The sequence below is a fragment of the Oryctolagus cuniculus genome, chromosome 17, assembly GCF_964237555.1.
Source record: "Oryctolagus cuniculus chromosome 17, mOryCun1.1, whole genome shotgun sequence".
In the NCBI taxonomy this organism is placed as follows: Eukaryota; Metazoa; Chordata; class Mammalia; order Lagomorpha; family Leporidae; genus Oryctolagus; species Oryctolagus cuniculus.
In genome coordinates this window covers 35,227,349-35,244,818 of record NC_091448.1, presented here as the reverse complement: position 1 = coordinate 35,244,818, position 17,470 = coordinate 35,227,349, and the positions used below count along the sequence as shown (strand labels likewise).

Below are 17,470 nucleotides of genomic sequence, written 5' to 3'. Positions count from 1 at the left end.
GGAGAATCCAAGAGGAGACCTCTGACTTCTGTATCTGAACATGCGTCCGTCAGGAGCTCATTCTTAAGGTACATACCCACAGAACACCCCCAAAAAAGCAGAGCACAGGCCTTCAGACTGCCATAAAGCACAGCATGAGTCCAAGACTAACCCTGAGGAACACAGAGGTAGAGCAGCCCCAAAACAGCATAGCACAGGCTTTAAAAACTGCCCTGAACTTGGGACCCATGGTGAGCAAGCCAGGAAGCAAGACTGACCTTGAAGTCACAACACAACCAGGATGACAGACTGCTGAAAGCAACAACACAATTCAACACCCTATGGACATTGAACAGGACCAGAGATTCACAAAAGTTAACATTCAGGATGTTTGGAATACAAATTTGCATTATTTAAGAGTCAGGAAAAAAAGAGACTAAAACAAAAAGCCAATCAACTGATGCCAATGCAAAGATGGACACAGATGATGGAACTGCTCAGGAACATTAAAACGACCATTACAAGGGGCAAGCACCACTGGGGAAGCCCACATCCTACACCGGAATGCCTAGATTTGAGTCTCAACCCCACTCCCAATCCCAGCTTCTGGGTAATGGGAACCTAGGAGGCAGCAGGCAGTGACAGCTCAAGCGGCTTGGGCTCCCAGCTCCTGACTTTGGCCTGGTCTGGCTATCACGAGCATTGGCAGGGTGAGTCAGCGGATGGGAGCTTTCTGTCTAACCCACCCCACATCTAACTGGTCACATAGGGTATCAGATTTTTTTTGCTATGCAACAAACTACATCAAAATCTAGTGGTTTAACAGATTTTTTAAAAAATATTTCTTGCAGTTCTCTATGTTCACAGGCTGAGTCCTTTGGTCTGAACCATCTGTTGGATCTGGGTGGTCCCAGAGAGCCTCTTCATGTTTGGGGCCCCAGCTGAGAAGGCTGAAGTGCCTGGGGCAGGCGGAACCTCTATGAGGTTCCTCACCTTCAAGGCCAGCCTTGATTTCATCACATAGCGGTAGAAAGGTTGTCAGAACAAAGAATGTAAACCCCAATGTGCAAGAATTTGTTAAGCCTCTACTAACATTACAACTGCTGTTATCACAATGGCGGAAGCAAGTCCTGTAAACTAGTCTGGGCAGGCAGTACTTAAAGAGTATGGATACAGGTGGGTGGGGACATTGATGTGGGTGGTGGGGAGGGAGGCAGGACTGCAGCCACATATTACACTTAATCCTCTCCAGTCTCCTTTCTCTGGAGTCTCACTTCACCAACAAGCTCAAGACCTTCTTATCTCATATCTGAACTACTTAACAACAGTCTCCCAGTTGAGTTTGTATTGCTATAACCCGTTAGCATGTGAATATTATGAAAAATAGGAATCCAGTCACGTAACTCTGCAACTGAAAACCCAACAGCTGTCCTTTGGCCACAAGAATAAATTATAAAATAAACCTCCAAGTGAGGTCCAAAATCTTTCATTTTCGAGCCCCTACGTAGCTGTCTTCCCTCTTACTAATCCTCTGTATGCACCCTACTCCTCCAGACACATAAAATGAAGTCTTCAAGAGGCCATGGTAGTTCAATACCACAGCTTCCCTATGTTGTCCGGATCTAAATGTTCTGTTAGTATTCGTGTGCTGGCAAATTTCATTTTACTCTTCTGGATTCATTTCAAATGCCACAAAATTAATGAAGTGTTTCTTGTTTAACAAAGTTAAACACTCCCACTCCTTGCTTCCATTTCATCTCATACCACCTTCAATTACAGTGTTAACTCCAATATCATTCTATAATTATTTGTTGCAGACCTAACTACACACTTCCTTGTGTGTGGGGACTAAGCCTTTTTGTGTGTCTCTCCAACATCTAGTGCAGTCCTTGACATTCAGTATGGAGCAAATTCCTCTTGAATTAATTAAAATTAATTTCATCAAACGTTACTTTTTAGTCAAGTTGTTGAGTGAAATGCAGTTCCAAATGCACTAATAAACTTTTAATATGCACTGGTGCACTTTCAGTGTTACACATGCATTAGAAAGAGAATTCAGACGTTACATCAGGTATATTAAAGTTGCAAATGTACCGAACAAACCAAAACTATCAACGTAATGAGAACATACTGGCGCTCCACTGCGGCTGTCAGCTGGATGATGTGAGACCGAGTCTTTTTGCGCTGTTTCCTAAACACTCACACATTTTTAAGTTTAAAACACGAGCCCCACAGTGTAGCTGGAATGGTAAAGCCTCCTTGGAAAACCCACTACAGTCCAGAGCCAGGTTCTGTCTTACTGACCCAGAAAATTAATTCATTTGTCACGAAGCCTCAGTTAAGCTCAAATTAATCCCCACCACCACCAGTCAGGATCTTCACCGGTGAGAAGCAAATCGAATACTGGTTTTGGATTAAAAATATGATCTCCTAATTCTCTCCCAGGGTAAGGATGAGGTGGTGTGACTTCAGAACAGGCTCTCGGGGGGGGGGGGGGGGACCTGAAGGGAAGCGGGGGATTCAGCTCGACCCCCGGCGCCGAGGCCACACAGCCCCCGCCGGCAGCGCCGGCGGGGCCCAGGGCTCCGCGTGCCTGCGCGGGACACGCACGGAACGCACTGAGTATCAACGAAGATACGGGGTAGGGCGCGGGTCAAATGATGCAGCGCTTTTTTCCTTTAACTTTTTCTTCAAAACCCTTTCACAACAGTTTGAGTCGAATAGAATTCCTCCGAAATCCGACGACTCACCCCCGCCCCCCGCCCCCGAAGCCGCCACGCGCACGACGGGCATTTCCCGCACCTAACTTCGCAGCCAGCCCTGGGCACCCGGTCGCCTTCTCGACCTCGGGTTTCGGCCGCGCCTCGTCCCCACTGCGCACCCTCGCGAAGGGAACAAAACCCCAGGCGGCTGCGAGCTCCGCCCTTCCGGGGACGCGCCAACTCCGGCCTGCGTGGCTCTAGCTCCGCGGGGGCCCTCAGGACGCCTCGGGGCTGGGGCTGGCCAGGCCTCAGGCCCCGCCTCCGGGGGGCGGGCTCCGCTGTCCACAATTTAACCTGCAAACGGGCCGCGCCTCGGCGCTACGGGGCGGATGACACACAGACACGCTCACACACCCTACTGACGGCGGCTCAGAGCGTAGCGTCTGAAGTGCGGCCCTTCCGCTCCGCCGCCAACAGTCCCCGCGGGCGCGGGCCCTTCCCTGTGCGCGGCGCGGCGCGGGGGCGGGGCGGGCTCGCGGACGTCCGGGGAGCGCGCGCGCGCCGCCTCGAGGCCGCCCCGCAGCTGCCGGCCGTGGAGTTCGAAGCTGATGGCTTTCGCCCAGCGGCGCGAGGCGCTGTGTGCCGCTGTCGCCATAGAGGCCTGCGGCCGCTCCTGGTCATGAAAGGTCAGGCCCGGGGGAGGCGGGCGGCGGAGGCAGCGGCGGGGGTCGCCGGGGACAGCCACCGCGGCGCCAGAGGCCCGGACGTGGGTGGGAGCTCTGCCCTCGGGGACTCTGGGAAGTTTTAATTTTACTTCCTCCCCTTTTTCGTCTGCTTTCTGGGCTGTGCGTGGAGGGCAGGAGAGGGCCGAGTTTTTGTTTGTGGGGAGAGACTGAAACTGTCGTGTGCGGTGTCGCCGTGCGGAGGTTTGAGGAAACGACACCCCCCTGGCGTCGGGGCCTCGGCCGCACACGGGCACTGTAGCGCTGCGCAGACGTAGGCAGAGCGGGCGTGGGACAGCGGCGGGGCGCGACTACACGGCGACCCCCAAGGTTTCCCTTTTTTAAAGTTACTTAGGTAATACACTTGGTGCCGTCATCAATGATTGGAAACTTCACTGGCTTTGAGAACGCTGTTTCAGCGTGGAACGGCATTTGTAGGTCACCTAAGTGACATGTTATTAATTTATGATACTGGATATTAAAATTTTTCTGCCTACCACTGAAACAGACTCATTCTTCCTTGTGTAAATTCTGGTGTTGAATCTTCATCAGTGGTCAAACTGGACAGAGTAAGTGTATGGTAGTAGTGTTCACTGGGCACTACTGGGCACCCACACCTCAGCGATGGTGCGGATGCCTTCTCATGAGGAAAGTGGTCGCATCTGAAGCTCAACTTTCTTTGGGTGGCAAATATTCCCTCAAAGCTCATTTGCGTAGGGCAGCAGGGAACAATCTAGTAATGGTGGAAGATTACCCGAAAATTCATCTGCAGTGATTATCGGCCGCTCCTGTAGTGAATAAAGGCTGCCTACCGAGCGATACACGGCCTTTATTTCACTGCTCACTTGGACTATGCTCTGCTCTTTTTCAGGAGCCAGAGCTCTGAAGCAAAGAAATCTGGATCACAGACCATTCAGTGGTCATGCAAGCCAATTATAACCAACTGCACAGTCCGCTAGGAACTGCAGGTGGTGAGGATGCCTCAGCCTCCCAGTGCATCCATACAAGATTGACAGGCGAAGGTTCTTGTCTTCATTCTGGAGATGTTCATATCCAGATGAACTCCATACCTAAAGAATGTGCTGGAAATCCAAGCTCCAGAAACGCAAGATCAGGTACCCATAGCTGTACCCATGGCTGTGTACATGGTCGCTTCCGGAGTCACTCACACAGTGAAGCAAGACAGCCTGAGGATCCTGCCATGGAATCTGGAGAACAGGGAAGTAGCTCCTTCTCAGAATTCCGCTATCTCTTCAAGTGGTTGCAAAAAAGTCTTCCGTATATTTTGATTCTGGGTATAAAACTTGTTATGCAGCATATAACAGGTAGGGCATAATAAAATACTTTTTTAATGGTGAATTTCAGTTAATTTTATTTATTGGCAATCTGCTTTAACCTGTGCATTTCAGTTACTTATTTTCTGTTTTTAAAATCGTGTATGTTTTCTTTTAATTCATGTCACTGCTAGCTTACAGATATATTTTTTCCTTTCAATTAACTGGAGCTTATTTTGTAACAGGGATTTCTCTTGGAATTGGGCTGCTAACAACTTTTATGTATGCAAACAAAAGCATTGTAAATCAGGTTTTTCTAAGAGTAAGTATAACAAGCAACTAAATTAACTTTCTTTCTATAGAATTAGAGAAATAATTTTGACACAAATAGGAAATAACTTATGTAAGAAGTAGGATGTCTCAAAATCCATGTTATATTAAAATTTGTCATCTAAAATATACCTATTCATTACCTGTTATAATGCTGAGTTGCTTCACCTTATTTTCTTTGTATGTTTGATTACTGATAAAGCAGATAGAAAGATTAAAGAGTTTAGAACAAACTTTTTGACCTGGTTTGGCAAGTGCATTCATGGTGTTTGAGTTAATCTGAACATACTAAGTCATTATTAAAAATTCTTAATTGTTGCACTGTATAAGATTTAAAATATATCATTGAACAAATGGTTATCAAACTATTTATTAAAGAAAACTAAAGGATTTTTCCATGACATAAATTATAGGAGTGCCAGTCATAAAAATCAGTGGGAAAAACTGGGAGAGGATAGAATTCCACCTCTAGCGACTTATAAGGGCTGTGTCTACATAAAGATCATGCATTCTGACTTGAAAATGGAAAATTCAAATTAATCATTTAAAACTACTTCAGGTTGATTGTCCCTTATCTGAAACTTTCGGGACCAGAAATGTTTCAGCTTTTAAATTTTTTCCTACTTGCATATACATAATGAATACCTTGGGGATGACACCCAAGTCTAAACATGAAATTTGTTTCATGTAACCTACATACAGCCTGAAATAATTAAAAAATATATAATATTTTTATGGTACCTGCATTTTGACTGAGACCCATCACACACGATCAGATATGCACTCTCCACTTGTGTCATTGCAGTGCTCAAAAAGTGAATTTTGGAGCATTTCAGGTTTTGGATTATGATGCTCAAACCTGTAAAACTTCTAATTTTACTTTAATTAAAAGGGAGATTAAAAACAAAATACCTGTTGAATAATCTGAACATTTCAGAATTATAAGCCCAGGTTAATATAACAGCATTTTTGAAATTCTGTTTTATGGGAACAAAACAGGAAGCTAGAGGCAGAGTTTGTTCTGGGTGAGTCCTTTATGTCAGCTTACAGATTTTAACTTCTTTGAAACATAGGTAGTGTTACTCATGCAGTGAAGAAACCTGTGTCTGTAAACTTTTGTTTTTAATATAACTGGTCACTAAAGACAGATAAAACAGTATGACTATGATGATGTGCAATTTAACAGATACTCTATTTTTATTTAGAATCTAGAAAATAATCTGAGTTAATGAATCAGCCATTAAAGTAAAAAATATGACATTTAAGACTCTGATATTATTCAAAGTAACAACTTGTAAAATTGTTTATTTTTCAGGAAAGGTCCTCAAAGATTCAGTGTGCTTGGCTACTGGTATTCTTAGCAGGATCTTCTGTTCTTTTATATTATACCTTTCATTCTCAGTCACTTTATTACAGGTAATTAGCAGTTCAAACACACACTTTTTATTCCATAACACTGCATGCATCTTACTTGCAGTTACATACTATACCGTAGCTCAGTTTTTACCTGTCTACTGTCATGATTGAATTTTTAGTGAGTTATTCACATTTGAATCCCCAGTGCCTTGGCACATAGCAGGTGCTTAATACTTACTTTTTGATACCTTACTTTTTTAATGAACATTATTAAGTACCATTTGGTTGTTACTCTTCATATTTGTTTTAAAAAAAGACTCACTAAAAGACAGTAATATTTTGAGATTCAATCATTAACAGCACTTGTCTCTACTGTTGAGGGAATTTTTTTTTCTTAATACTATATACTATTTGTTGAACTCTTTACTTAGTGTGTATCTTATGTAATTTTATGAGTATAAAGTTAACTGAAAATAGATATTTGTAAAAAGTAAGAGTGGGAATAGGAGAGGGAGCGCAGGTGGGAAGTATCACTGTGCTCCTGAATCTGTATATATAAAATACATAAACTTGTATACCTTAAATAAAATTCAAAATAAAAAAGAATAAATAAAGACAGTAATCTGTTAGTTTTCATGTCAGGTTGGAGTGTCCTGAATTTTTAAGTAGAGAATTACAAGTCCTATTTTCAGTAGAATTGGGAGATTTAAAGAAATCTGGGGTAGGGACCGGCGCCGCGGCTCACTAGGCTACTCCTCTGCCTTGCGGTGATGGCACACCGGGTTCTAGTCCCGATCGGGGCACCAGATTCTGTCCCGGTTGCCCCTCTTCCAGGCCAGCTCTCTGCTGTGGCCAGGGAGTGCAGTGGAGGATGGCCCAAGTGCTTGGGCCCTGCACCCCATGGGAGACCAGGATAAGTACCTGGCTCCTGCCATCGAATCAGCGCGGTGCACTGGCCGCAGCGTGGCGGCCATTGGAGGGTGAACCAACGGCAAAAAGGAAGACCTTTCTCTCTCTCTCTCTCACTGTCCACTCTGTCAAAAAAAAAAAAAAAAAAAAAAAATCTGGGATAGGTACACACTGGAGGTTGTCAGTACATTCAGAGATTGAACTGTGTAGGGGATGAGAAGCAGCAGGAATGACCTTTGGCCTTTTAGTCTTGAGTAACTGGATGATGGTGCCATTTTATTGGGCTTGAAAAGATTAGGGAAGGAACTGGTTTAAAGGGGAAAGTCAATTTTGTTTTGAATGTTACATTTGAGCAGCCAAGAATTATTAAAGTGGCTCTAGATATGTCATGAGCTCAGAGTACATTAGGGATATACACATGTTTTAAAAGCATATGGCTGATATTTAAAAATCACAGGACTGGGCAAAACTTAACCAGGGAAACAAATATAGGTGGAAAAGAAGGCCCACTCCAGGATATAACCATAATTAGAGGGGCAGCAGCAAAGGAGACTTAAGAAACCATCAGTGACATAGAACAGCTGGGAGAGTGTGGTATTAGAAGTCTAGAAAGAAAACATGGAAAAAGAGAAGGCACCTTTAGAGCAATATGGAGGGAGTTGATGATCTTGTCAAAAGCATTTCAGTGGAAAGGTAGGGACAGAATTCTGATTGAAGTTGGTTGAGGAGAGAATGACAGAGGTCTAGTATTAATGAGTCTTCTAGTTTACAGGCTAGAAAGTTACCAGCCACGACAAGCTAGGAAGACTTATTCTGAGGCAAAGATTTGAAATTCAATCATTTGAAAAGTCTCTTTAAAATCAGAATCTTGCCAAACTCAGATTTTTTACCTATCAAGTTGAAGTAAAATATTTGTAGTGAATTAAAACCCTTATCAATACTTTACCTTTGTGTATTGCTCAGGTGAATTTTGATGTTTTTCTCTTGGTAGCTTAATTTTTTTAAATCCTACTTTGGACAATTTGAGCTTCTGGGAAGTACTTTGGATTGTTGGAATTACAGACTTCATTCTGAAATTTCTCTTCATGGGCTTTAAATGCCTTATTTTACTGGTGCCTTCCTTCATCATGCCTTTTAAATCCAAGGTAAGAAATGGTCATGCTTTATAGGAATGATGTTAGCAGATTAGTGATAGTCTTCATTTAATGACTTTTGTAATTTTTCTGTTTGCTAGCTAACATAATTTTAATTATCTGTTACCTCAGATAAACGTTTGCTCAAGGGCTTGAATCTCAATATTAACCTGCTCACTCAGATAAAATCAGAATTAAATTTGCTTCAGAATAATTGAAAAAAATCAATCCCCACATCACATAGGAAAATCTTATTTAGATCTGTACTTCTCTTTTCCTCCTGGACTTTATCCATAATCCACCAGATGCAGTTACAGTGGCTTTGTATACTCAATAGAACTTTTATATTTAAATTTATATAATTAGTAAAAAAAATGCAAGTTTTACTTGTTTACATAAAACATTTCACTAGTCATTCTTTAGAAATGCTTTGAAAGCTGACCACATGGTGTCTCTAGCATGTGAGTCAGGATCAGGTTGTCATCGTAATTGTAATTGTTATGAAGGCTTTAGAGTTATTTTATAATACTGCATCATTTATTTATGATGTTCTCTGTCCAATATTAAGTATTTATGTTATCTGTTTAAGTGGCTTGGGTAGCTCTACTTATTTGTCTTCTTTTTCTTTCCTTTTTTAGGGTTACTGGTACATGCTTTTAGAAGAATTATGTCAGTATTATCGAACTTTTGTTCCCATACCAGTTTGGTTTCGTTACCTTGTAAGCTATGGGGAGTTTGGTAATGTAACTAGATGGAGTCTTGGGATACTGCTGGCTTTATTCTACCTCATTCTAAAAGTACGTAACATTATAAATGTTGTCATTGCATAATGATTTATATGATTATTGCTGGTTTTATATAGTATTACGACTACTCTCCTTAACTGCTTTATACACTAGTTTCTGTTTTTATTGGGGTGGAGTGGGAGTATCTGCCCTTTTAGTCTTTATGCCTGAGTCCCTCAACTTAATTATCATTCATGGAATTTCAAAATCGAAATGTTCAACAGAATATGTGGGAGCCGGCACTGTGGCACAGTGGGTTAAGACACAGACTGTCATGCTAACATCCTGTACAGGTGCCAGTTTGAGCCCTGGCTGCTTCAATTCCTATCCAGCTCCCCATATCACACCTGAGAAAGCAGTAGAGGACAGCCACATGGGAGACCCGGAATAAGCTCCTGGCATTGGACCGGCCCAGCCCTTGTCATTGTGGCCATTTGGGGAGTGAACCTCTCTTTCCTCTCTCTCTGTAACTCTGCTCTCAAATAAATAAATCTTTTTTTTTTTTTTTTTTTTTTTTTTTTTTTTGACAGGCAGAGTGGACAGTGAGAGAGAGAGACAGAGAGAGAAAGGTCTTCCTTTGCCGTTGGTTCACCCTCCAATGGCCGCCGCTGCAGCCGGCGCACCGCGCTGATCCGATGGCAGGAGCCAGGATCCAGGTGCTTTTCCTGGTCTCCCATGGGGTGCAGGGCCCAAGCACCTGGGCCATCCTCCACTGCACTCCCTGGCCATAGCAGAGAGCTGGCCTGGAAGAGGGGCAACCGGGACAGAATCCGGCGCCCCGACCGGGACTAGAACCTGGTGTGCCGGCGCCGCAAGGTGGAGGATTAGCCTATTGAGCCACGGCGCCGGCTTCAAATAAATAAATCTTAACAACAACAACAACAAAAAAAAAACACATGAACGAAATAGTTACTTTGTCTTTGACATAGTTAAGCTTATTTGTGTTGATCAGATTATAACACTAGGTATATACTCCCCTTTCAATAAGAGTTGGCTCAAATCTACAAATTGGTTAAAATATTTTAGTCATTTGATTTTAGAAATGTTCAGAGTGAAATGATTACCTGTGATAATAAGCATTGAATCAATAAGAAAATTTGATGTTACGGATTTCAGTTGTGATCTTTGGGTTTAGTGGATAGACTCTCTGGATTAATTCTCATTTATTTACTTTTTCAGCTTTTGGACTTTTTTGGACATATGAGAACTTTCAGACAGGTTTTGAGAATATTTTTTACACGACCAGTAAGTACTTTTTAATCAGTTAAGGTAGAAACACTTATGTAAGATTTTCAGTTAGTAGTTCATTTCATAAGATGATATTTTGAGATTATATTCCAGGAGTTTTATTTCAGTGATGAGTTTTTTGAATTGCACATTGGTATTGCCTGTTAATTGTTACCAGGATTAAGTATTTGAATAGGTTTCTTACCCCTTTCAGTCAATTGACAGTTTTATTAAAGGTTTATAATCTTAAAAAATCTTGTCATGAACTTTTGATCCTTTCTTTTTAAAACCGCAAATGGTGGGTTCATCCATCTCCATGAACCCCTTATCCAGCATTTTATGGAAATGCTTCCCCTGTATTTATTGTGCATATGAACAAAGTTCATTGTAGCCATTGCAGTTTTCTTACTGGAGGATATTTTCCCACTACTGAATTCTGTTGTGCACAAGTAAGTTCACAGCATGGGACTAAATAATTGAGACTCCAGTGTTAATTAAAAGCTTTGTTACGTGAGTATATTGATGTTACAAGTTACAGAGAAAGAGTATCATATAGAAGATAATTTACTGTTTAAAAGTACCTCAAAGGTTCCTGGTACAAACAGTGATGTTTTAAAGCTTGTCAGCCTAACTATCTGCGGTGTACTTTGCTAAGTGACACTGCACTGAATGGAAATTGGTAACAAGATCATCTAACACTGTTCAGACTTAATTATGAGATCTTTAATATCACAGTCTCATAAAAAATGTTTATGTTGTAATTTTCAGTTTCATTTTGTTAGCCCTAGACATTCAGTACAAGTATAGATTATGACTTCAGATATGTTGAGACAAGTTATGATTTACCTGTACCATGACTGCCCTTGGATGTTCTTAGATTTCTTATCTTTCCCCCATTTCTACAGAAAGCTGATCTTTTCTAAGTTTTATTTAGAAGGCAGAGAGAGAATGAATCTTTCATCCACTGGTTTACTCCCCAAGAGCTTTCAATACCCAGGATTGGGCCAAGGCGGGAGCCCAGAATTCCATCTGGGTATTCCACATGGGTGACAGGGACTCAAGTACTTGAGCCATCACTGCTTTTGGATCAGAAGTGGGGGTTTGGGGACAGCAATGTGGTATAGCAGGTTAGGCTGCCATGTGCTGTGCTGACATCCTGTATGAGCACTAGTTTGAGTACTGGCTGCTCCATTTCTGATCCAGCTCCTATTGATGCACTACAGAAGACAGCAGAAAGCGGTCCATGGCCCGGGTACTAGAGCCTCTACCACCCACATAGGAGACCCAGATACAATTCAAGGGTCCTGGCTTTGGCTTGGCCCAGCCCTCTCTGCTGCAACCATCTGGGGAGTCAACCAGATGGAAGATATCTGTCTTCCACAAAACACTAATTTCATTTGGTTACAGTAACTATGATAAAGGTATTAGAATGGCTTTTCAGGGCTGGCGCCGAGGCTCAATAGGCTAATCCTCCGCCTAGCGGCACCGGCACACCAGGTTCTAGTCCCGGTTGGGGCGCCGGATTCTGTCCCGGTTGCCCCTCTTCCAGGCCAGCTCTCTGCTATGGCCCGGGAGTGCAGTGGAGGATGGCCCAAGTGCTTGGGTCCTGCACCCCATGGGAGACCAGGAGAAGCACTTGGCTCCTGCCTTCATATCAGCGCGGTGCGCCGGCCACATTGCGCCGGCCGCGGCGGCCATTGGAGGGTGAACCAACGGCAAAAGGAAGACCTTTCTCTCTCTCTCTCTCACTGTCCACTCTGCCTGTAAAAAAAACAACAACAAAAAAACCAAACAAACAAACAAACAAAAAACAGCTTTTCAGGGTTACAAGAAAAATGTTTCCAAATGGTTTTAGAATAGTGTAAGACAAGTCCAATTTATCAAAAGATTAAAGAATCCGCCGGCGCCGCGGCTCACTAGGCTAATCCTCCGCCTAGCGGCACCGGCACACCAGGTTCTAGTCCCGGTCGGGGCGCCGGATTCTGTCCCGGTTGCCCCTCTTCCAGGCCAGCTCTCTGCTGTGGCCAGGGAGTGCAGTGGAGGATGGCCCAGGTGCTTGGGCCCTGCACCCCATGGGAGACCAGGAAAAGCACCTGGCTCCTGGCTCCTGCCATCGGATCAGCGCGGTGCGCCGGCCGCAGTGCGCCGGCCGCGGCGGCCATTGGAGGGTGAACCAACGGCAAAGGAAGACCTTTCTCTCTGTCTCTCTCTCTCACTGTCCACTCTGCCTGTCAAAAAAAAAAAAAAAAAAAAAAAAGATTAAAGAATCCAGTATTTTAAAATATATATTGTTCAGTCTATATAAATATGTATATTTACATATATAATATTTACATAAATATATTGTCTAATGAATATGCAACCTTTATCCTATCCTGCCTTTCAAATAAATAATCTTAGAAATAGAAGCCCAGGAGTGTCCAGGCACTCTGACATGGGATGTAGATTAAGAGGTGGGTCAACCTGAATATAAGAACCAGGAATTCAGTCTAGGTATCCTATACAGGTGGCAGGAATCTAACTACCTGTGCCATCACCTGCTGCGTCCGGAGGGTGTGCATTAGCAGGAAACTGGAAAAGGAGGAGGAAATTGGACTTGAACTTAGGCACTCTGACACAGAACATCAGTGTCCAGAGCAGTGTCCCAAGCAGTTTTTTTTTTTTTTTTTTTTTTTTGACAGAGTGGACAGTGAGAGACAGAAAGGTCTTCCTTTGCTGTTGGTTCACCCTCCAATGGCCGCCGCAGACGGCGCACCGCACTGATCCGATGGCAGGAGCCAGGTACTTCTCCTGGTCTCCCATGGGGTGCAGGGCCCAAGGACTTGAGCTATCCTCCACTGCACTCCCTGGCCACAGCAGAGAGCTGACCTGGAAGAGGGGCTACCAGGACAGAATCCGGCGCCCCGACTGGGACTAGAACCTGGTGTGCCGTTGCCGCAAGCCGGAGGATTAGCCTAGTGAGCCGCGGCGCCGGCCCTCAAGCAGTGTTAATTGCTGTGCCAAATGGCTGCTCTTCCCTGTGAGTTCTTAACTGTCACATCTAGTTACTGAATAAGGTCCACTGAATTTGGTAAGGAAGTTAAGGTCTTAAGATCAGAAACCTTTGCGGGAGAGGGGTGGCACTGTGGTGCAGTGGGTTAACGCCTTGGCCTGAAGCACCGCCATCCCATATGGGCGCCAGTTGGAGACCCAGCTGCTCCACTTCAAAATCCAGCTCTCTGCCATGGCCTGGGAAAACATAAGTTGGCCCAAGTCCTTGGGCCCCTGCACCCATGTGGGAGACGAGAAGCTCCTGGCTCCTGGGTTCGGATCAGCACTGCCCAGAACAGCCAAGCCTGGGCCAAGCTAGTCAGGAACCCAGAATTCAAACTGGGTTTCTCATGTGGGTGGCAGGAACCCAAACACTTGAGCCATCATTCTACTGGTTCCCAGTGTGTACATTAGCAGGAAGTTGGATTGGAAGCAGAGGAGCTGAGACTTGAGTCAGGCATTTAGATTTGGGATGTGAGTGTCCTAAAACTTAGCTGCTGCACCAAACACCTACACCAAAAAATTTATTTTCAAGGCAGTTTCTCCACATGCATTACATTCAGCAAATGTTGTGAACCACTGCCAAAGGTAGATGACTGGGCTCAATTTGGCAGTCTTGGGTCATGTTATATGTGAATGTAGATTTGATAATATTTAGTTATATTGCACATTGCTGAGTCTCTTAGGCAAGCTGTATTGAATTTGAAGCACTGTCATCATTTGGAATCCAGTGGATCTAACAATCTACCAAGATCCTGTTATGTATTATTTTATGCAGTCAAGATGTAGTTTTTGCATATGTGGTTCAGCTTTGAAATGTAACCTTAGGGAAAGTTTTCAAAAACCTGATTTCATGGATATTGGAAAAGTTCAGCATTGCCTGTGTATTCCAGGAATAGTAAAGAAATTGGCAGATGAACAGAATCTTATTATCTTCACAGAGTTATGGAGTGGCTGCCAGCAAGAGACAGTGTTCAGATGCGGATGATATCTGTTCAATATGTCAAGCTGAATTTCAGAAACCAATTCTTCTCATCTGTCAGGTAATTTTTTAAAACATACTCAACACACTACTTCTCTCACAATTGAAAAAGTCACATTTGTATTTGTTATGTGGCAGAAAAACCTACCATAGTTAGTTAAAGAGCATTCTGGGTACATATTAGTAATATACTCATGACTGGGAGTTTGGTAGATTGGCTAAATCTTTCTCTTATGTTCTGATGATTCTTACGCAGAGGAATATGTAAAAGGAAAAAAAAAATCCACTGGCAGATTGGATACTCAACTGATCAGAAAACAACCTATTTTTATAATTGGATACTAGTACCAACATTTGTTACTAGAATGTATAACATACTTCCCTATACTTTATGCCAATCACTAGTAATTCAGACTTTATTAAGCTGTTAAGTCATCATACTTAAAATATGAAAGCTATCACAAAGGGAGCTTATATTTTGTTAAAAATGAATAAGTGGATTTAGTACAGTCAGAACACTGGTTGTTCTACCAATAATACCACTCACTGTCTTCTTAAATGTGTCATTTCTTTCTCCGTTTTCTCATTGTAGAATGAGGGGATGAGTGTTCTCCCTCTAAAGAGTATGCTTCTGTATAATGTGGTAGATTTAAAATGTTTATCAAGTATAAAACCTATCTCTTAATTCCCTTACAGCATATATTTTGTGAAGAGTGCATTACTTTATGGTTTAACAGAGAGAAAACCTGCCCACTGTGCAGAACAGTAATTTCAGACCATATAAACAAGTGGAAAGATGGAGCTACTTCATCACACCTTCAAATATATTAAGTTGTGCAAACTATTAAGGCCACAAAATACTAATTTCATTTGGTTACAGTGACTATGATAAAAGTATTAGGATGGCTTTTCAGGGTTAAAGAAAAGTGTTTCCAAATGGTTTTAGAATTGTGTGATAAGACTTAACGTGTTTGGTCCAATTTATCAAAAAGATTAAATGAAAAAATCCTGTTTTAAAAATGTATTATTATTCAGTCTAATGAATATGCAACCTTTATTCTGTCCTAATCATTGGGCAGGTGATTGCAGTGTTAAATTGTAAATTTATTTTTAAATGTGTTTTCTTTCTCATATTACCAAGACACCAATTGGAAACTAGAATTAGTGGTCTTAGAGGAATTCAGATATTTTTTCTGACATTGTTTTTCAAATTAAATATTTTTTGTAATATTTTAAGGTACCTATTATCTGAAAGTAGAATTTTCTTCAGCACCAACTTTTGTAATTCCCAATCTAAAACTTCTTAAAATTTCCACAAAATTTGTATTTTAAATGAAAGTTCTAAATGCTATATTTTGCCTGTAACAATCAGATTTTCTAAGATTAATTTACTGAGGATGATATATTTTAATATTGGATTTTCTGTAGTATGAATAATAATCAGTGATAATAAATAATTTAAAATCATTTATGGACCTCATTGCTTCCTGTCATCAGCTTTAATGTTCATCATATTGCTTCTTATATAGTGCCAATGGAATATCTTGAAGTAACTATTAAAATAATACACAAGGATTATAAACAGCTGGCTTCCCTGGTGATTTGAATAGTCTGACAAATAGGGCCAACTCACTAAAATATTAGAAATGAATAGCAACTCCAACACGATGCAGATCCCACTCAAGTTCAATTCCAGCCAGCATCGTATCCTCTCACCAGATGGGTTATGCAACAGAATGAGAGTGGGAACATGCATGTGAGAGAGATCTTTTATCCACTAGTCCTTCAACATCCAGGGCTGGGCTAAGCTGAGGCCAGACACCTAGAACTGCATCTCAGTCTCCCACATGCCCAAAAGAAATGATCATGATTATTCCTTCTGAACTTCCTATCTCCCAGTCATACCAGTAAAGTTCTGTGGGACCTGGAGATGGACTTACATGAGTTTTAAAGCAATAAACATCATTATCTAGAACACCACACTTTGGTCTCAATTATCCCCAATAAAATACTTATTTATCCTCAGTGAATCTGACCATTTTAGATTTCTACACTAGCCTATTTATATGTATTTCTCTACAAATATCTCTGTCTGTATACATGGGTATCTTCAAAAGTTCATAGAAAATATAATTTTAAAATTAGATTATTTGTTGCTGAAATTTTTGAAAGACTTCAAAATAATGTACATGGAAATACATATTATGAAAATTTATTCAGGACTCTTCAAAATATTTTGAACTACAAGAGACAGACCTCACCAACAAATGTACACATAGACTGAAAGTGAAAAGATGGGAAAAGATTCCATGCTAACAGAAACCAAAAAAGAGCTGGTATAGCCATCCTATTATCAGACAAAATAGACTTTAACACAAAAACTGTTAAAAGAGACAAGGTGCTCACATCGGCAGTACATATACTGAAAAAGAGAGAGAGAGAGAGAGAGACAAAGAAGGATACTATGTAATGATTAAGAGATCAGTTCAACAGGAAGATGTGGCTATAATAAACGTATATGCACCTAATTACCGGGCACCTGGCTATTTAAAAGAAATGTTAATGGATCTAAAGGGAGACATAGACTCCAATATAATAATAATGGGGGACTTTAATACCCCACTTTCAGCAACAGACGGATCAACCAGACAGAAAATCATCAAGGAAACAAGTTAATTGACACTACAGACCAAACAGATCTAACAGATACCTACAGAACTTTTCATCCTATAGTTGCAGAATGCAGTCTTCTCACCAGTGTGTGGAAATTCTCTAGGATAGACCACATACTAGGCCACAGAAAAACCAATAGGAAACCAAACCCAAAACTAGTAGGAGAAAAGAAATAATTAAAATTAGAGAAGAAATAAACAAAATTGAAACCAATAGAATACAAAATATCATCAAAACAAAGAGCTGATTTTTCAGGAAAAAAATTGACAGGCCATTGGCCCAGTTAACCAAAAAAAGTAGGGAGAAAACCCAAATTAATAAAATCAGAGGTGAAAAGAGAACAGACACCACAGAAATAAAAAGAATCA

General features: G+C 41.8%; 2 protein-coding genes across 16 annotated transcripts in view; one reads left to right on the top strand and one right to left on the bottom strand.

Moving 5' to 3' along the window:
* Positions 1 to 17,470, bottom strand: part of RPS6KB1 (ribosomal protein S6 kinase B1) — a 222,813-nt gene that overhangs the window by 157,999 nt on the left and 47,344 nt on the right. The gene's annotated exons all lie outside the window — the stretch shown is intronic.
* On the top strand, positions 2,904 to 15,896 carry RNFT1 (ring finger protein, transmembrane 1). 3 transcript variants are annotated; one of them, XM_008271194.4, is made up of 9 exons: positions 2,904 to 3,129; positions 4,275 to 4,728; positions 4,923 to 4,999; positions 6,323 to 6,423; positions 8,264 to 8,417; positions 9,044 to 9,202; positions 10,370 to 10,435; positions 14,389 to 14,490; positions 15,126 to 15,896. In XM_008271194.4, the coding sequence occupies exons 2-9, from the start codon at positions 4,326 to 4,328 to the stop codon at positions 15,258 to 15,260; spliced, it is 1,197 nt and encodes a 398-aa protein (XP_008269416.2). In that variant the 5' UTR covers positions 2,904 to 3,129; positions 4,275 to 4,325; the 3' UTR covers positions 15,261 to 15,896. The 3 variants fall into 3 exon arrangements, with proteins under 3 accessions (XP_008269416.2, XP_002719299.2, XP_069917096.1); XM_002719253.5 differs by having other exon boundaries at positions 3,019 to 3,367; XM_070060995.1 differs by lacking the exon at positions 2,904 to 3,129 and adding an exon at positions 3,361 to 3,758.

What these genes read in the sequence shown, in the direction of transcription:
- RNFT1 (XM_008271194.4), top strand. Translation starts at nt 4,326, where the DNA reads ATGCAAGCCAATTATAACCAACTGCACAGTCCGCTAGGAACTGCAGGT. An exon ending in TATTCTACCTCATTCTAAAA is followed by an intron (nt 9,203 to 10,369) that starts GTACGTAACATT and finishes TTACTTTTTCAG; the next exon opens with CTTTTGGACTTTTTTGGACA. An exon ending in GAATATTTTTTACACGACCA is followed by an intron (nt 10,436 to 14,388) that starts GTAAGTACTTTT and finishes TTATCTTCACAG; the next exon opens with AGTTATGGAGTGGCTGCCAG.